Below are 14,004 nucleotides of genomic sequence, written 5' to 3' on the forward strand. Positions count from 1 at the left end.
AACATATTGTTTATGGGTCACTGCCTTTGTCTAAAAGAATAGGTTGGAACAGAATAGCAAAGGTTAATTAAGTTTGTCTATCAAGTAGGGACAGATATAGATGTCTCTTGTATTTTCTGTGCTAGAATCAAAGTGAGTCAAGGCAGGGTATCGTAGACTCGTTTTTTTCCTTGTGCTGGAAAATATGCTTAGCTGGTTTTAGGAATGAAACAAAGCCACCTTGGGCAGCGTGAGTTCAGCAGGAGTTGTGAGCGGTCAGCTCATGGGCAGTAGCATTGCAAAATGGGAGAGTAGCAGCAACCCTGGGTAACAGCTGGGAAAACTGAGTCAGGGAAGTGTTAAATAACTTGCCCATGGTCACACAGCCTGCAGGTGACAGAGTGGAGATTTCCTGATGTCTGGATTTCCATGCCAGTGCCCAGCAGATGCCTTTTCGCCTCATGCCAAAAACCAACCTGTGAATTCTGTTGTTTGCAAAAAACAACACATAAATGCAAAATGCAGTTTTATGTCCCCTACAGCTGGCTTTATTTTTAAGGTCAAGGCAGAACGAGGAGGCTATGCTAGAGATTTTAATAGAGTTTCTCTGATGTTTCCATAATTAAGTCAGGGATGGAAAGTCTAGCTGAAGTATTTTGGCTGAGATCACGTGTCACACCAGTGGCAGAGCCGAATGATAGTACTTTGATCTCTTCTGTTGCTCTGAATTTTTCTTAGACCTTGCCACACAGGATTAGCATCTGCAACCTCCTCTTCCTTCTCCTTCTTGGCAATAAGCCCTATAGTCAGGATCAGCTGCAAAATGTGCTAAGAGTAACACTGCCGTGCTCACAAGGAATTTGTGGTTGACAGCTTTTGCAAATAAAAGAGTTACCTGTGTGATGTTTTGTTTGAATCAATCATTTGGGAAGGGCAGGACCATTTTCTAGTCTCTGAGGCTGGAAGGAGAAGCGAGCTACCACTTGGGCCTGCCTTGTCTTTTTTCTGTCTCTGTTCTGGCCACCTCCTTTCCTCTGCTCTTCCTCCATTAAGATGTGTAGAGGTTATGGAGATGCTGCCAGGAGCTTGGAAGGAGGAGCTGGGCTTTACTTTGCTCTTCACCAGCTGGTGAGAAAGCTTTTTCGCAGGAATGGTCTCAACAAATGCAAGAGCATTTTCTTTACAATTCCCTGTTGGCTACATATTCTGTCACTGTTGGGCAGTGCCGTAGGGCTGCACTGACTGTTGTGCTTAGTGACAGACAAATCCTACTTCCAGCTTGCCTGTTTGTGGACGAGCTGTAGCTGCCTCTTGATTCCCCATATTAGCTTTGGAAGGGAACAGGGAAAGAATTTCCACTGCACACATGGTCTTTTAATCAGGCCATATTTATTTGTCCAGGAGTTATAAGCATCCCACTTGCTTGCAGTACATCCTTTTAAAAGTTACTGAGTGTGTGCTGTGTGGTACAATTTAGGGGAACCCATAAATGCTGAATAAGCCAAATGTGCTTCTCTGATGGTCTGTGTTTCCCACTGAAGTCAGTGGTGAATCAATCCTGCGGCTCGGGGCAGGGTGCGAGTGATGTGTGGCTGGAAGGGGATGCACTGTAAGTGGGCAACTCAGGTGTTCAACTCAGGAGCTCAGCTTGCTCTCTGCAAAAAGCAAGTGCATGCATGCCCTTCCCTTCCCCAGCACTTCCTCACCTAAAACAAGCTGTGTTTTTACAGTGTGTAGCTTGCAGTGATACAAACTAGAGTGGCTTGTGGACCATCCCAGCCCTCGCCAGTCTTGGCCTCTCTGTAGGGCTGGAAGGGGTGAGGGAGGCAGGGGGAGACACCAGAGGGCCAGGCATCTCCTCCTGTGATCCCTGCACAACCCCAGCGTTGCCCCACAACAGACCCCAGGGAAGGATCTCACACCTGGCATCTGGCTGCAATGTTTGGAAGGCCGGACTGCCCTGGGTTAGAGATAATCTGAATATCCCAGGGCCTCCCCAGGGCTGTTTTTATCGCCCTTTCTGGCACCCAAAAGCGTTCAAGGACTCTCCAGAGCTGCTGGAGTTAATACAGAGCAAATGCCCCCTCTTATGGGGTAATGATCTCCTAAGCCCCCTTTTTAATGCAGTGCTAAGGTCAAGAATTTTTACGACTGGTTGTTTTTTTATTGTTACTGTAAAATAGGATTGCTAAGCACTATAAAAAGGAAACCTTATGGTTCAGATTTACTGCAGTGTGTATTCTAAACAGTTTAATAAAACAAAACCAAAAGCTTTTAGATTTTCTTTGGCGGTTAATACACAGCATATTCTTTGCAGAGCCAAGCCTCTGGCTGTCGGTCGAACTGTGGTTCATAGACTTGGTGTGGGTAATAAGATTATAAAACATGTCTCTTGCTAGCCAGCTACCACACACTAATAATAATAGTAGTAATAATTCATTGCATCCAGAGATTTTAGGTGAGTTGTTTTTTTTAAGAAATGGAGAAAAACCCTAAAAGTAGGTTTGAAAGGAAACAGGTCACTGAATCCACTCTGCAGGGAGAGGAAACACGCATGTGATTGTTTCAGTGCCAGGCAGTGATCCCTCCATTTTGTTACAGCTGAAGTAATGCTGTCTCCTGCAGGTGACCTTTTCTCAGTTGTGCATGTGCACACGTGCACTTGCACAAGGGAGGGGTGGAGATGTGAGGACTGCAGATGCTGCCCACAGCCCTGCCTCACTGAGGGAAGGAAGATGGTGTGTGCAAAACCACAGGCAGAGAGGAGTTTGCTAACTTTTTTCCCTCAGCACATCTAGAGCTGTTGAGCTTTGCAGGTGTGCAGATTCGAAATGGCTTTTGGACAGAGCTTTTGGGTGGTTTGTATTGCCAATCCATAATTTTCAGGGCAGAGGCAGCCTGGGTTTTTTTGTGGGAGTCTCTGCAAAGCACAGATGTCTGTTTCCATGCGGAGACTGCCCTTTTTCAGAACAGCAGAGGAGACGTCAGTGGCTCTTTTGACTTCAGGCTTCCTTGGAATGACTCATTAAAACGTTTAAGAGCAATTTACTATTTATCATGAATGAAACTTTGGTACATGTTGAACTTTTTCTGCATGCATAGGGTGCACATGGTAGAAAAATCATAATTTATAATAGAAAAACTATTACTTTCACAGACTAAAAGCATGTCCTGCTGATCCCTCATTACATGTGTAAATACATGCACTTGTGCAGCTCTCAGACTACAGGCAGGTGCACTTTGCTTCCTGTAAACAGCCACCGCTCTCTGTCAGCACTTCGTGTTGCTGCAAACGTGGCTCCAAATGGAAAGCAGGGCGTTATCATTTGTCTCAGAGTGCACCAAGAGGATTTTATGTGATTCGGGCCATGTTATTTCCAGCTAGGCATACTAAAATGAATTAGTAAAGGGGCCCCTGGAAAACAAGGGGTGACTGCATTCTGGCTGCTTCACTGAGTTGTGCTGGTGGCTCCTTCTAACAGGACCAGATCCTGGGGGTCGGCTGGCGTGGGACAGCAGGTTCACCCCTTGCCTCCTCTGCTCCCCGGGTCTGAGCTTCGCAGCCTGGAAAGGGCTGAGGAGCAGGGCTCCATGTGCAGCTGTCTGGGACCCGAGGGAGCTGCAGTGGAGTGGGCACAGCTCCTCTAACTGAGGTGAGACAAGGCTGAAACGGCTGTCGAGCACTGCTGCTTGTGAAGATGACGTCTGATGGCATAGCTGGACATGTGTTACTGTTGGCACTGCTACCTTTATACCTGGTACAAAACTGATATTTTTTTCTCTGCCTGGAAGCTTCCCATCTTACAATCGTTAACTGCCCAGCAGACTTAGGAAGACCAGGTAGTGTTACCTTTCCTGTTGAAAATCCCAATCTTGTGAAGTGTTTGGCTGCATTTTTTGGAGCACTGTAGCCTTGTTACATTGTAGGGCTTTGGAGCAAATAATAGCAGATGGTAGTTCTTTCATAAACCAAAAATTTTAAAAAGCACTAGCACCTCTCTGAGTGGATCAGTTTGGATAATTGCAGGGCTTTGGAGTAGGATAAACTTTGATTTCTGAGTGCTGCAACTTTGCTGCAGGCTGTGGGAGGGAGAAGGGATTGTCTCATAGAAACTGTGCTGACACAGCAGACCAGCTGGCTGGTGTCCAGCTGTGGCTCCACTACAGACTTCCCATGTAGTCTGTCCACAGTTTGGTTTCTCTGAATAAATCAGGAAAATACTTTTCCATCTTACTGGATTGTAAGAAAAGCACTGTGTTTGTGTGTGTGTACCGCTGCTCAAGATGTCGTGGAGCATGTCCTGAGTTGGATGGTAGGACTGTCCTTAGCCGTCCTTTAGATCCATGGCAGAGCAGTTACCACCAGTCTGAGATGGGATAGTCTCTGGGTAGGTGTAGGGACTGGATCGACACTTCACCTCTGACACTGGCTGGGTGCATGCAGTTGAAGGGGTCTGGAGAGCTTCCCGTGGTGGTGTCTGTGCTGTAAGCAGGGGAGTTACCAGGAGGCTCCTTGCAGTGAACTGTGCATGCTTGTGTGCCAGATACAGCTTGACCTGAGGTAAGATAAACCAGCCACAGGTATGCTGGTGCTGGTGCTGCTGCTCAGTCACATCCTGTACCACACCAGCTCCCCGGTAGCTGAGCGGCGTGGGCACACCGCAAGCCAACCAAAGCAAAAACCCAAGGCCAGTGTGTCAGGACTTTCCTTCCCATCCACCCCTCTGTGACCTTCAAATCCACGTGTGTCAGGGACAGCGGGGTGCCCGTGGGGTGCGGGGGCTCAGATTTCACAGGCCACTGTTGCACTTTCCTCTCCCAACAGGTGAAGGGCGTGGAGAGCCGCCACGCTGTCAGCTCCCAGTACCGCATGTGCTCCTACTACCCACCCGCTTCCTACCTGGGACAGGGGGTTGGCGCTCCCACATGCCTCCCCCAAATCCTGGCCTCTGAGGACATCCCCTCCTGCTCGGAGACAAAAGTGAGAGGTAAGTGCACCGACTGGGGCACCTGGGACTGCCTTGCCTTGGGGCAGGCACCGAGGAGGTGTGGGTTGCTGCTGGGGAGGAGGGTAAGGATCAGAACGGAGGTGTTTACAAGACGGTGGCTGTATTCTGGAAGGCTTCTTGTGCGGTGCAACATAGGGCTGTTACTGTGCGATGGTGCAGGCTTGTACTTCAGAAGTCTCATGGTTCAGGAGCACAATTAGTTGTACCTTTCTGTTCCTGTGTATGTGTCTCAAAGAGTCACTTGAGGTGCTGTCTTTGGTGGTCACCGCCTGGCTTTTGCACAGCAACAAATAATTATCTTTGCCCCCACCACAGAATTATCTTTCCTCTCTTCTCAGAAATGTTGTCCACAAGTTTTTCCACAGGCCTCCCACTGAGCCTCTTCTGTCCTTTTCTTTCTGAACCATGTGTGGGAACTATTCCTGCAATCCAACTATGTCATGAAGCCCTTTACAGACTTGCATCTCCATTTGCTTTCAAAGTCATCACTCCATGTTACTTAATTTTAAAAAACTGCAGATAAATTTTCATATCCAGTGTTTCTTGGCTGTCCTAAGGTTTACTATAATCTTCAGTAATTTCCAGGAAATCATTGATGAATTTACCCTGTGGTCTTGACAATGCTTCTCTTGCTTCCTCATTCCCTTGCTCTCGTAGCAGGTAGAGAGCATACACGGGCATTAACATGGCCCTGCTGGAGTATACCAGATCCACTGAGCTGCTTCCCTGTCCCTGGAATGGGACAGTAACTGATGCTAGAGAAACAAGAAGGGAAACAGAGAAAGAGTATGGTGACCCTACTTTGTGTGTCCAAAATCCTCACACTCCTACAGCATTTAAAGGTGTCCTGAGCTGTTAATTGCCTCTGAATCATTGAGTTACCAGCAGCACACCTGCACTTGGTGAATTGAGCTAACCCTTCCATAAGCTCTTCACACTTTTTGTCTGTCTGTAGCAGTGAATGAATTTGGCAGTTTAATATTGTATGGTCTGTGGGAGGTATTTCTTTTCATTTACTTTACACCTGCCAAAGATTTGTGTGCATTTGTTTTTTTTTTCCACAGTCACACCACTGGCAGCAGCATCTGTCCTCATTTGCTTCTCTGATGCACTAATACATTGAAATTAATCTTCTCCTCTTTATATCTGATGGAAGGATGTATGTTGTGGAGGTTCCATAATGATTTTCAGTCATGGCCTTCTGTGGCCAATGTCCTGATGTCTGTTGCGTTTGTGTTGTGAAAAACAGGTGATTATGTCATCACAGGACCTTAAGGACTCAAATGAAGTTTTGGAAGGTGAGGTGTGTATAAAGTAATACCTGTGGCTGGTGTAAATCAGCACTGAGCCCTTGAATTCAGTAACTCCAGAATGATTTATGCTGAGGAGGTGGCTGTTCTTTCAGAGTGGCTGTTTTCTGAAAGTCTTCCAACTAAATGTGACGTATCAGATAGATGAAGAAACAACACATGGTGTGATGAAACTTTACACTTTTCCTCCTTCTCCAGTAGTTTTAAATGGCTTAGAGAAATCAGTGATCCTTGGTTCATTTTCCTTCTCTTTTCTTCAATTTTATTTTCTTCCCTCTTCTCTGACCACCATTGAACAGTGACGTCTTCCTTTCTGCCCATTGGTCAGAGAAGCAGTTGGCTTTATGCTCAACTGCAGTTGACACTTTTTCTTGCATCCATCACTACTAACTCACTAAGAAGTCTTACCAGTCGAGTGTTCTTACAAATAGACGAAAGACCTTTTACCCTTTGTTCCCGAATGCACTTCAGTAATTTTTCATACTCTAGAAAAAAGTTGTGTGTAATGTGCCACTGATTTTTAAACTGCATAAATACTGTATTTTCAATAATCCCTGACTGCTTCTCCAGACAGTATTCCACACACAGATATTGTTCCCTAAGTTACACCATCAATCAGAAACCGACAAGCAGTGAGATGTAATTTACTGAGATCAAACAGCATTTTCCAGACTCTGAAGAAGTGTTTTTCCATAGCAGGGAGCTACTGGGTAAAAGAGGCACCGATATTTTTGTGAGAAACCTGCATGTCTGAGCAAGACCATACCCATTTAATGGCCTTCTTAGAAGCATCTTCTTTCTCGTTATGCATGTTCTTGGAGGAGATGACTGCTTTTACTTTTTCCATCTACAGACAAAATAATGTTCTCAGGCTGTTAGTCAATGATTTATACTCTCGTGACATTTTTCTTCTGGTCCTTTTCACAGTCTTCAGAAGGTTTGAGGTTTTCTACCTCTGTTGTCATCTGTGTGTGTGCTGAGTCAGCCAGCAGGCTGTGAGTAGTGGATCCTGCGTATTAAAGAGGGTGGTCCCCTAAGTACTGACTGCCCATGCTGCAAGTGCTGTTTCATACAAAAGACACATTCTTACGCTTTTCTCCATTGACTGTTGGGCAGAACTTTCTGTACAATGCCTGACTTCTTTTTTGTATGCAGCCTGGTGACATGTTTCTGCAGGCTTACTGGTTGCTACTTGCTAAAGACAACTCTAGTGCATGTATTAAATGAACAAATCATATTTTACTCCTTCCTTTTCTGCGGTTGAAGTGATAACCATGCTCAGAGATTTGTTTTCATTCTCAGAATACATGTTCATAGATTTTAGGTACAGAAGGAAACAGGTTCATCTACTCTTACTTGCCATATAATGCAGACTGTAAAACTTTACCTAATAACTCCTTAATTTTTTTAAGATCTGTGTGAAGACTTCATGTATTGTTAATCCAGAAATTTTACAGGAAGGTCACAGTGTGTATAGAAGAGCAACAGGTCAAAATAAAAAATTCTTTGCAGCCAGATTTTCAAAACTTTGGAAACATGTATCTTAACAAAAATGGTTATTAAATTCCCAAGCATGAATCTGAGATGATCTTAAAACACATGGAATCTATTACCCACACTTCAATTGTAACTTCAGCTTTAGAGAGGCTTTGCCAGTTCATCTATTATCTCGGTTAGTATTTCAGTCAGACTATTTCATTAATTTTGTTATGCTAAGTTAACTGCCTGCTTAGACCAGTTATATTGAAAGGAGGGAGAGATGAGCTAGCAGACCACTGATTTACACTTTCTTTGTTTTTATGAATGATGTGAAATTCTCAGGAAGCTTCCAACATTTGTACATGAGGTCATTCTGCGTTACAGTGTGTTGCATATAGTAATGGGCTGACATTTTCTGAATGGCAAAACACCATCAGTCATCCTCCTTGCAATTTGAAGTGGTTCTAAGTGAAATGGTTTTGCTTCTAACTAAGCACAGCTGCTGCCCTTCCAGCTGAAACTGGAAAAAATGGGGAAAAACATAAGATAAACCAGTGACAAATAGCAAAAGGATGTTTTCAGAGGGCTCTCTTAGGTGTCCATGTTGTAAATTTTAATAATAATAAAATTTTATTTAGATTTTAATAATAAAAATATCTAGGTAGAATAGGGATTTTGCACTCTGTACTTACAAAAGATTTTTCCTCTCCTTTTTTCTGCAAGAGCGGTGAGAGGAAAGGATGTGTGAGAGGCTGTTATCAATCCCTGTGCATGCAAAGCATACTTTAAAACATGTCTTTCTTTTGGAAGAAGCCAAGCTGAGAGATCCTTGTGCAAGAAGTGGAGGAATTAGAATGGGTCACAACAGGGTATTTCATCTCCAAAAGCCAAGTGCCTTATTCCCATTGATTTCCACAGGACAGTTGGGTTTTTTTGTTTGTTTGTTTGAAATGGGGCTTTTTCAGGATTGGATCCCTGCTCAGAATTGGATAGCACCTTCCACTGATTTTGAATTAGCCTATCCTGCACCTGGGTTTTTGAAATACCTGCAGAAGATCTTGGTTTGAGAGAGCAAGAAAGCACATGCTTGGGTTGGGACTGGGTGCCTCACTCTGGGTCCTCTTTCCACTGAGTAAGAGTTGAGCATTTGCTTACCTGTATGGGAGTGTTTTCCAGGTTTGGGACAGTGGCAGAAAAAGTCAACATTCAAATAGAAGGATGCAGAGGAGAAACATCCCTGTATTTGCAAACACCTTTTATTTTAAAGCAGTTACCTTGTCTTAAAGCTGGCATGGAATTAAAACTCCTCTTTGTCATTATTATGTGAAATGTTGAGATAATTATTCTGGTGTGTCTGTGCCTGTGGTGAAAAAAGATGGCTTACATTTAAAATGTTGCTCTAGCTGCTGAATGGATTTGAATTTTTATTTTCCTGTCTGAGTGTCAGGATAGTTGGAAACACAAGTAACGAAGCACTGGAGCAGTGCTGTATTTCCAGCTTGAACATAAAGCAGGGTCCTGAAACTCCTCCCAAACACAAATAAGAAAAATTGATGTAAAGTGAGCATTTTGATACAGAAAAGGTTGACAGTTTTCTGTATATCAGCAAACACCATTTTATGAAGGAAAACATTTCTGGTAACAGTTTTTTGGTCAACAGAACTGCTTCCAGCACTTTCTAAATAATTTTTCACAGTCCTTTCTAGAAGTTAAATAACTGGTATCCCCATTTTTACAGTTGTGGAAATAAAGACGGCACAGACTACCAGGGTCTGCATTTAAAGACTCACCCTTGCATCTTTCTGCTTGGATGCTGTATGGCAAACAGCGCTGAGCCCACCCAAACTGGAGCAGCTCTGTGAAGAGCCTCTTCCAGTGGTTTCACAATCAAGGGCATGTTGGAAACAGTCTCCTTGCTTAAGACAAAAAGTTTTATTTTGTCAAAAGCATCACTGGAATGCAAGGAATGCCTTGTGCGACAGAAACATTCACGAGAGGTCGGATGTTTCTTTCAGACCAGGTTACCAAGCACTGAAGTTATGCCTCTTTTTTGAGGTTTCCGACTTACAGTATTTTTGCGTTAACCCATGCCCTTGAAATGCCATGTGAGAGAAGAGTAATGCTCCAGAGTCACAGGTGTCATTTGGCTGTAGGATCAGAGAGGTCAGGGAGTCCTGGTATCCTTAAGGTCTTTGAGACCATGTCCTTGAACCGGAACTGCTTTCAACAAGCATTCCAGTTGCACAGACAGCACTGCAACAAAGCAGGCTGGTTTGGTAGGGATACAAAATTACCTCAAACAGCAGAAAAAAGCCTTGTATCTATGTGCTCTTTATTCGCAGCCGGCTGAGAAGATGCACCAACAGAGCTATGCCAATAAAGAATTTAGGAAGTTGGGCACAGCAGCAGAAAATAACCCAAATTCTCCTCCATCACTGGGCTAGAAACAGTCAGTGTAAGCTAAGGAGAGGCCGTTTCAGTTCCAAGGGGTCCAGGTGTGCTCAGGTATGACAGGTACCACCTCTTTTCTACACACTTCCTCAGGAGAGCGTCAGCAGAAATACATCTTGAATTTGGAGGGGTTTCAGTGGCAGAATATGTGGGGAGGATGACATTTTCCTCTTAGAACTGATACAGTTCAGCAGTATTTAGCTTGCATGTTTTGTGTGTGTGTGTGAGTCTGTGTGCATCTTTTGCTTAAAAAGCTCTGTTCAACAGTATGCTATCCTTGGTGACGAAAGAGCAAGCAGTGTTTGCTGAAAACTTGAGACTGTTTTCCACTAACTATCCATCTTACATGAAACTTTAAAAGTAAATTTTGAAATAAGACAGAAGAAGAAAGGAAAGGATAATCATCTGAATCTGCAGATTTTGAACGGTCAGTTCAAATGGGTCACTTGATCTTTGCACAGCTGTTTATCTTTTTTTGTGCATTCTCATTGCTGCTACATACAGTCCCCAGTGGCTGTGCTGTGTGCATCTTCCCTTAGTCACTCATTACAAAGGTGGCAAGCAGATTTTATGCTGCACTTCTGCAAGCCTCGGTTTAGGTTGCTGGTTGTGCATGTGCATTGCAACATTTTGCAGACCTCTTTAGGCAGATGACCTTTTAACATGTTGTTTTCATTTTCAAAAAAAGTTGGATTTTGGGCTAGGGGACTAAACTTTGGGCTTGGGGATACTTTTTATCTTTTAAACCAAGCAAGTTGCTAACACTGATTTGGGACATTCCTAGTCATACTTCATAATTTCATTAGCTGTAACAGCAGCTCTCAACATACATTAGAGAAGGTGAGGCATATTCAGTATAAGCTCTGGTAACTAATTTTTCTGTGTATTGAAGCCTTTTTGTAAATTACTGGTGTGTGTTCTAAACAGGGTTAGATTGGTGAAGATTTGACCAATATTAAAATAATTTTGTAAGGTCTGAAGGGAATTCCTGAAAATAAATTAATGTAAGCATTTGCTTACATCCCGTTCTGCTCAGTCTACTCCTGATTAAAAAGCTTATTTTAGTAGTTTCTTCTCTAAATGCAACCTTTATGTTACGCTCACTCAAAAGCACACAGAAATAAAATAACATGTGCAGAAAAGCAACTTTTCATTAGACAATTGCAGAATTACGGGTTTGAATTATGAGTTTTGCTGACTGATGAGTTTTGCTGATTCACACCAGGGCAGCTGATGAGCCCTTGCTGTTTGCTCTGGGGGAAGCTGCTGGTCCTGCCTCAGGAGCAGCTGAACAAGCTGTATTTTTGATGGTTTAGCACCAAATCTCTTTCTGTAGAAATGCAGATGTTTTGGGATTGAAGCCTTAGCATCCTGTAGGAGGAATGCTAAGCTCTCAGGAAAACTATATGTGCACGCTTTCATTTGTCAGTGTCCTGGCAAGAGAGAGTAGGACAGCCTGAACCCTCGGGAGATGCCAGTGGTTCCCCATCCACCCACACCATCAAAACCGCATCCACCCAGAAGGGGGTCAGCCCAGACAGTTGCTAGGCATCAGAAAAGGGGATTTTTCACAGGATGTATTTATCCATGCTGTAGTATTTTGTGTGGATCAAAAGGTGCAGGGTTTTTGAAATTCAAGCCTGCATTTTGCTCAGCGTTGTAGACGTTGGCTTGGTAAAATGGGTTTCAGGAAGGTCCTTCTATCCTGAGGAGAATCAAATCAGTGCTACAGTGGGTCACAGCAGGTGCAGATCCAAAGCAATAAATTAAAACCTACTGCCAAGATACCTACTTTTTTGAGTTTTCTTCTATGAAAAGAAGTTCCCAGTGTCCCATTTGTCTCGGTCTGAAAAAAAACAACTGGTTTCGACGTGCACCCTCTGCTCTTGCTGGCCCTTGGTGAGGGTGCAGCAGAGAGCAGGCCCCGGGGTGAGTGATGCGGGCATCGGCATCTCTCTGCCAGCCCCTGCCAGAGTGCTCTCCTGGGATAAGCCATGGCTCTGTTTGCTTTCCTCAGACACCTTCCCTCTTTTCCTGTACCTTCTCTAATGGCGGGAGCTTTCTTCTCAATCCTCCTTGCAGTTGGGAGCATTTTAGAGCCACATGTCAGAGACCAGTGCTTTATACCCACTGCACCCTGGACTTATATTCTGCCTGTTTGAGTTGCTCTTTATGTGGGACAGAAGATGTTACTATAGCTGATGAGGCTGTGTGGGATTTTTCCTCACACTTTAAAGGATATTGGATACTTCACTGAAAAAATCCACATCATCAGTTGAGCTGCTTTCTTTTACACCACATGTGGCTTTGTCACTGTGGTTTTATTACCTCTGGATACAGAATTTTTCCCACTGCAAGTCGAAATTGATAGAAATCATCAATAGTAAAACAAACTTTACCATAAAGTGCTAAAACAAATGAAGATGGCTTGTCAGGATGGTAGTGATAACAGTGTGCTTACCCAGGCATGATTTGTAATTGTAGCAAACAGTGATACTGCTCACCTCTTTGCTTTGCTTTAATGTGCAGTTGGATTTTCATAACTTGACTGGTTAAGAGAAGAAAGAACTTACTCCATATTCAGCTGTAATCTTTTCCGTGAGGAAAAAGGAAAAAGCTGTAATCTTTTGCGTGAGGGTCTACATAGAGCATCTTGTAGTTCACACCAGGTTTGCAGCTCAGGTGAGAGTCTCCAACTGAGCTAATTCTTCTGCAGCTTCTGCTTACAAAGCAACCCTCTACAGATTGTGAGAAACTCTAGCAAAAGAAGGTATTGCTACTCATCTCAAAAGGGAAAAAAAAACAGTCAGAATTGCTAAGGCTCTATAGTATAGAGCGGTGTAGACTGGCTTTGCCTCTGTCAGGGAGGTGATGAGCGAAATTGTGACTCTTTGCAAGAAGTTGTTGCAGTCCATGACGCTGCTCCCACACCAGAACGACCCTGGGAAAAACAGAGACGGGTGACATCTCTCCCCGCTGGCATGCTTACATGCCATGAGTAGTTTCCCTTCTGTGCATTACACCCTGTCACAAGGGTAAGATTCTGATGGAAGAGAACAGAAGTAGCTTTCCTGCAAACAGCGGGCAAAGGAGCTGGGGGACGGTGGAGCGCTGTGTGTAGCTGCACAAGATACAGGGGAATCGTGGTGTGTGAGCAGACAGCCCATCATTCATTCTGCCCATTTTATAAATATGCATATTATATTGCATGTGTAAATAACACCAGGGTATGTTGCCTGTGTGTGATGTATGTAACCCTGCGGGGCAGGGTAGGGGATGGGTACCAAGGCTACTTAGTGCGCTTTTGTAAATTAGCAACCATTAACATGCCTGCCCATCAAACATTTTTAATTCTATGCTTCAGTGTAACCAATGTGTTTATTTCCAGTGCTCCTCACAGGCATAGCTTAGGCCAAGTACAAGTTGAATAACCTTCAGGAAAGCTGTGCTGTCCTTCTGTCGGCCGCTGTCTTTGAAAATTGCCTGCAGAGTTAGTGAGCAGGAACAGTTAAGATTTACAAACAATGATGAAGCTTGTCATGCATCTTTCACCATTCATCATCTGGGTGCCGTGGCTGGGCGGTGAAGTGTTCTTCATAAAAACCAGCTCAGTGTGAAATACACCTCGCAGCAATGTTTACTGCTCTGAAACTCGTCAGCAGCCCTTTATAGTAAATCCAGATTGCGATGTGACATTACAGTATATCATTGCAGAGCGCGCTGGGGTTTACACTAGGAATGAGTGCAGTTCACACCAGATGAGATGTCGAAATTGA

General features: G+C 44.0%; 1 protein-coding gene across 1 annotated transcript in view; it reads left to right on the forward strand.

Annotated features, from left to right (window-relative positions):
• DMRT1 (doublesex and mab-3 related transcription factor 1) overlaps positions 1-14,004 on the forward strand; it is a 61,183-nt gene that overhangs the window by 28,744 nt on the left and 18,435 nt on the right. The window contains exon 4 of the mRNA XM_032981912.2: positions 4,805-4,967. Coding sequence (XP_032837803.2) covers positions 4,805-4,967 — 163 coding nt within the window. The remainder of the gene's footprint in view (positions 1-4,804; positions 4,968-14,004) is intronic.

This window comes from Tyto alba, unplaced genomic scaffold (assembly GCF_018691265.1).
Source record: "Tyto alba isolate M040663 unplaced genomic scaffold, T.alba_DEE_v4.0 Super-Scaffold_42, whole genome shotgun sequence".
In the NCBI taxonomy this organism is placed as follows: Eukaryota; Metazoa; Chordata; class Aves; order Strigiformes; family Tytonidae; genus Tyto; species Tyto alba.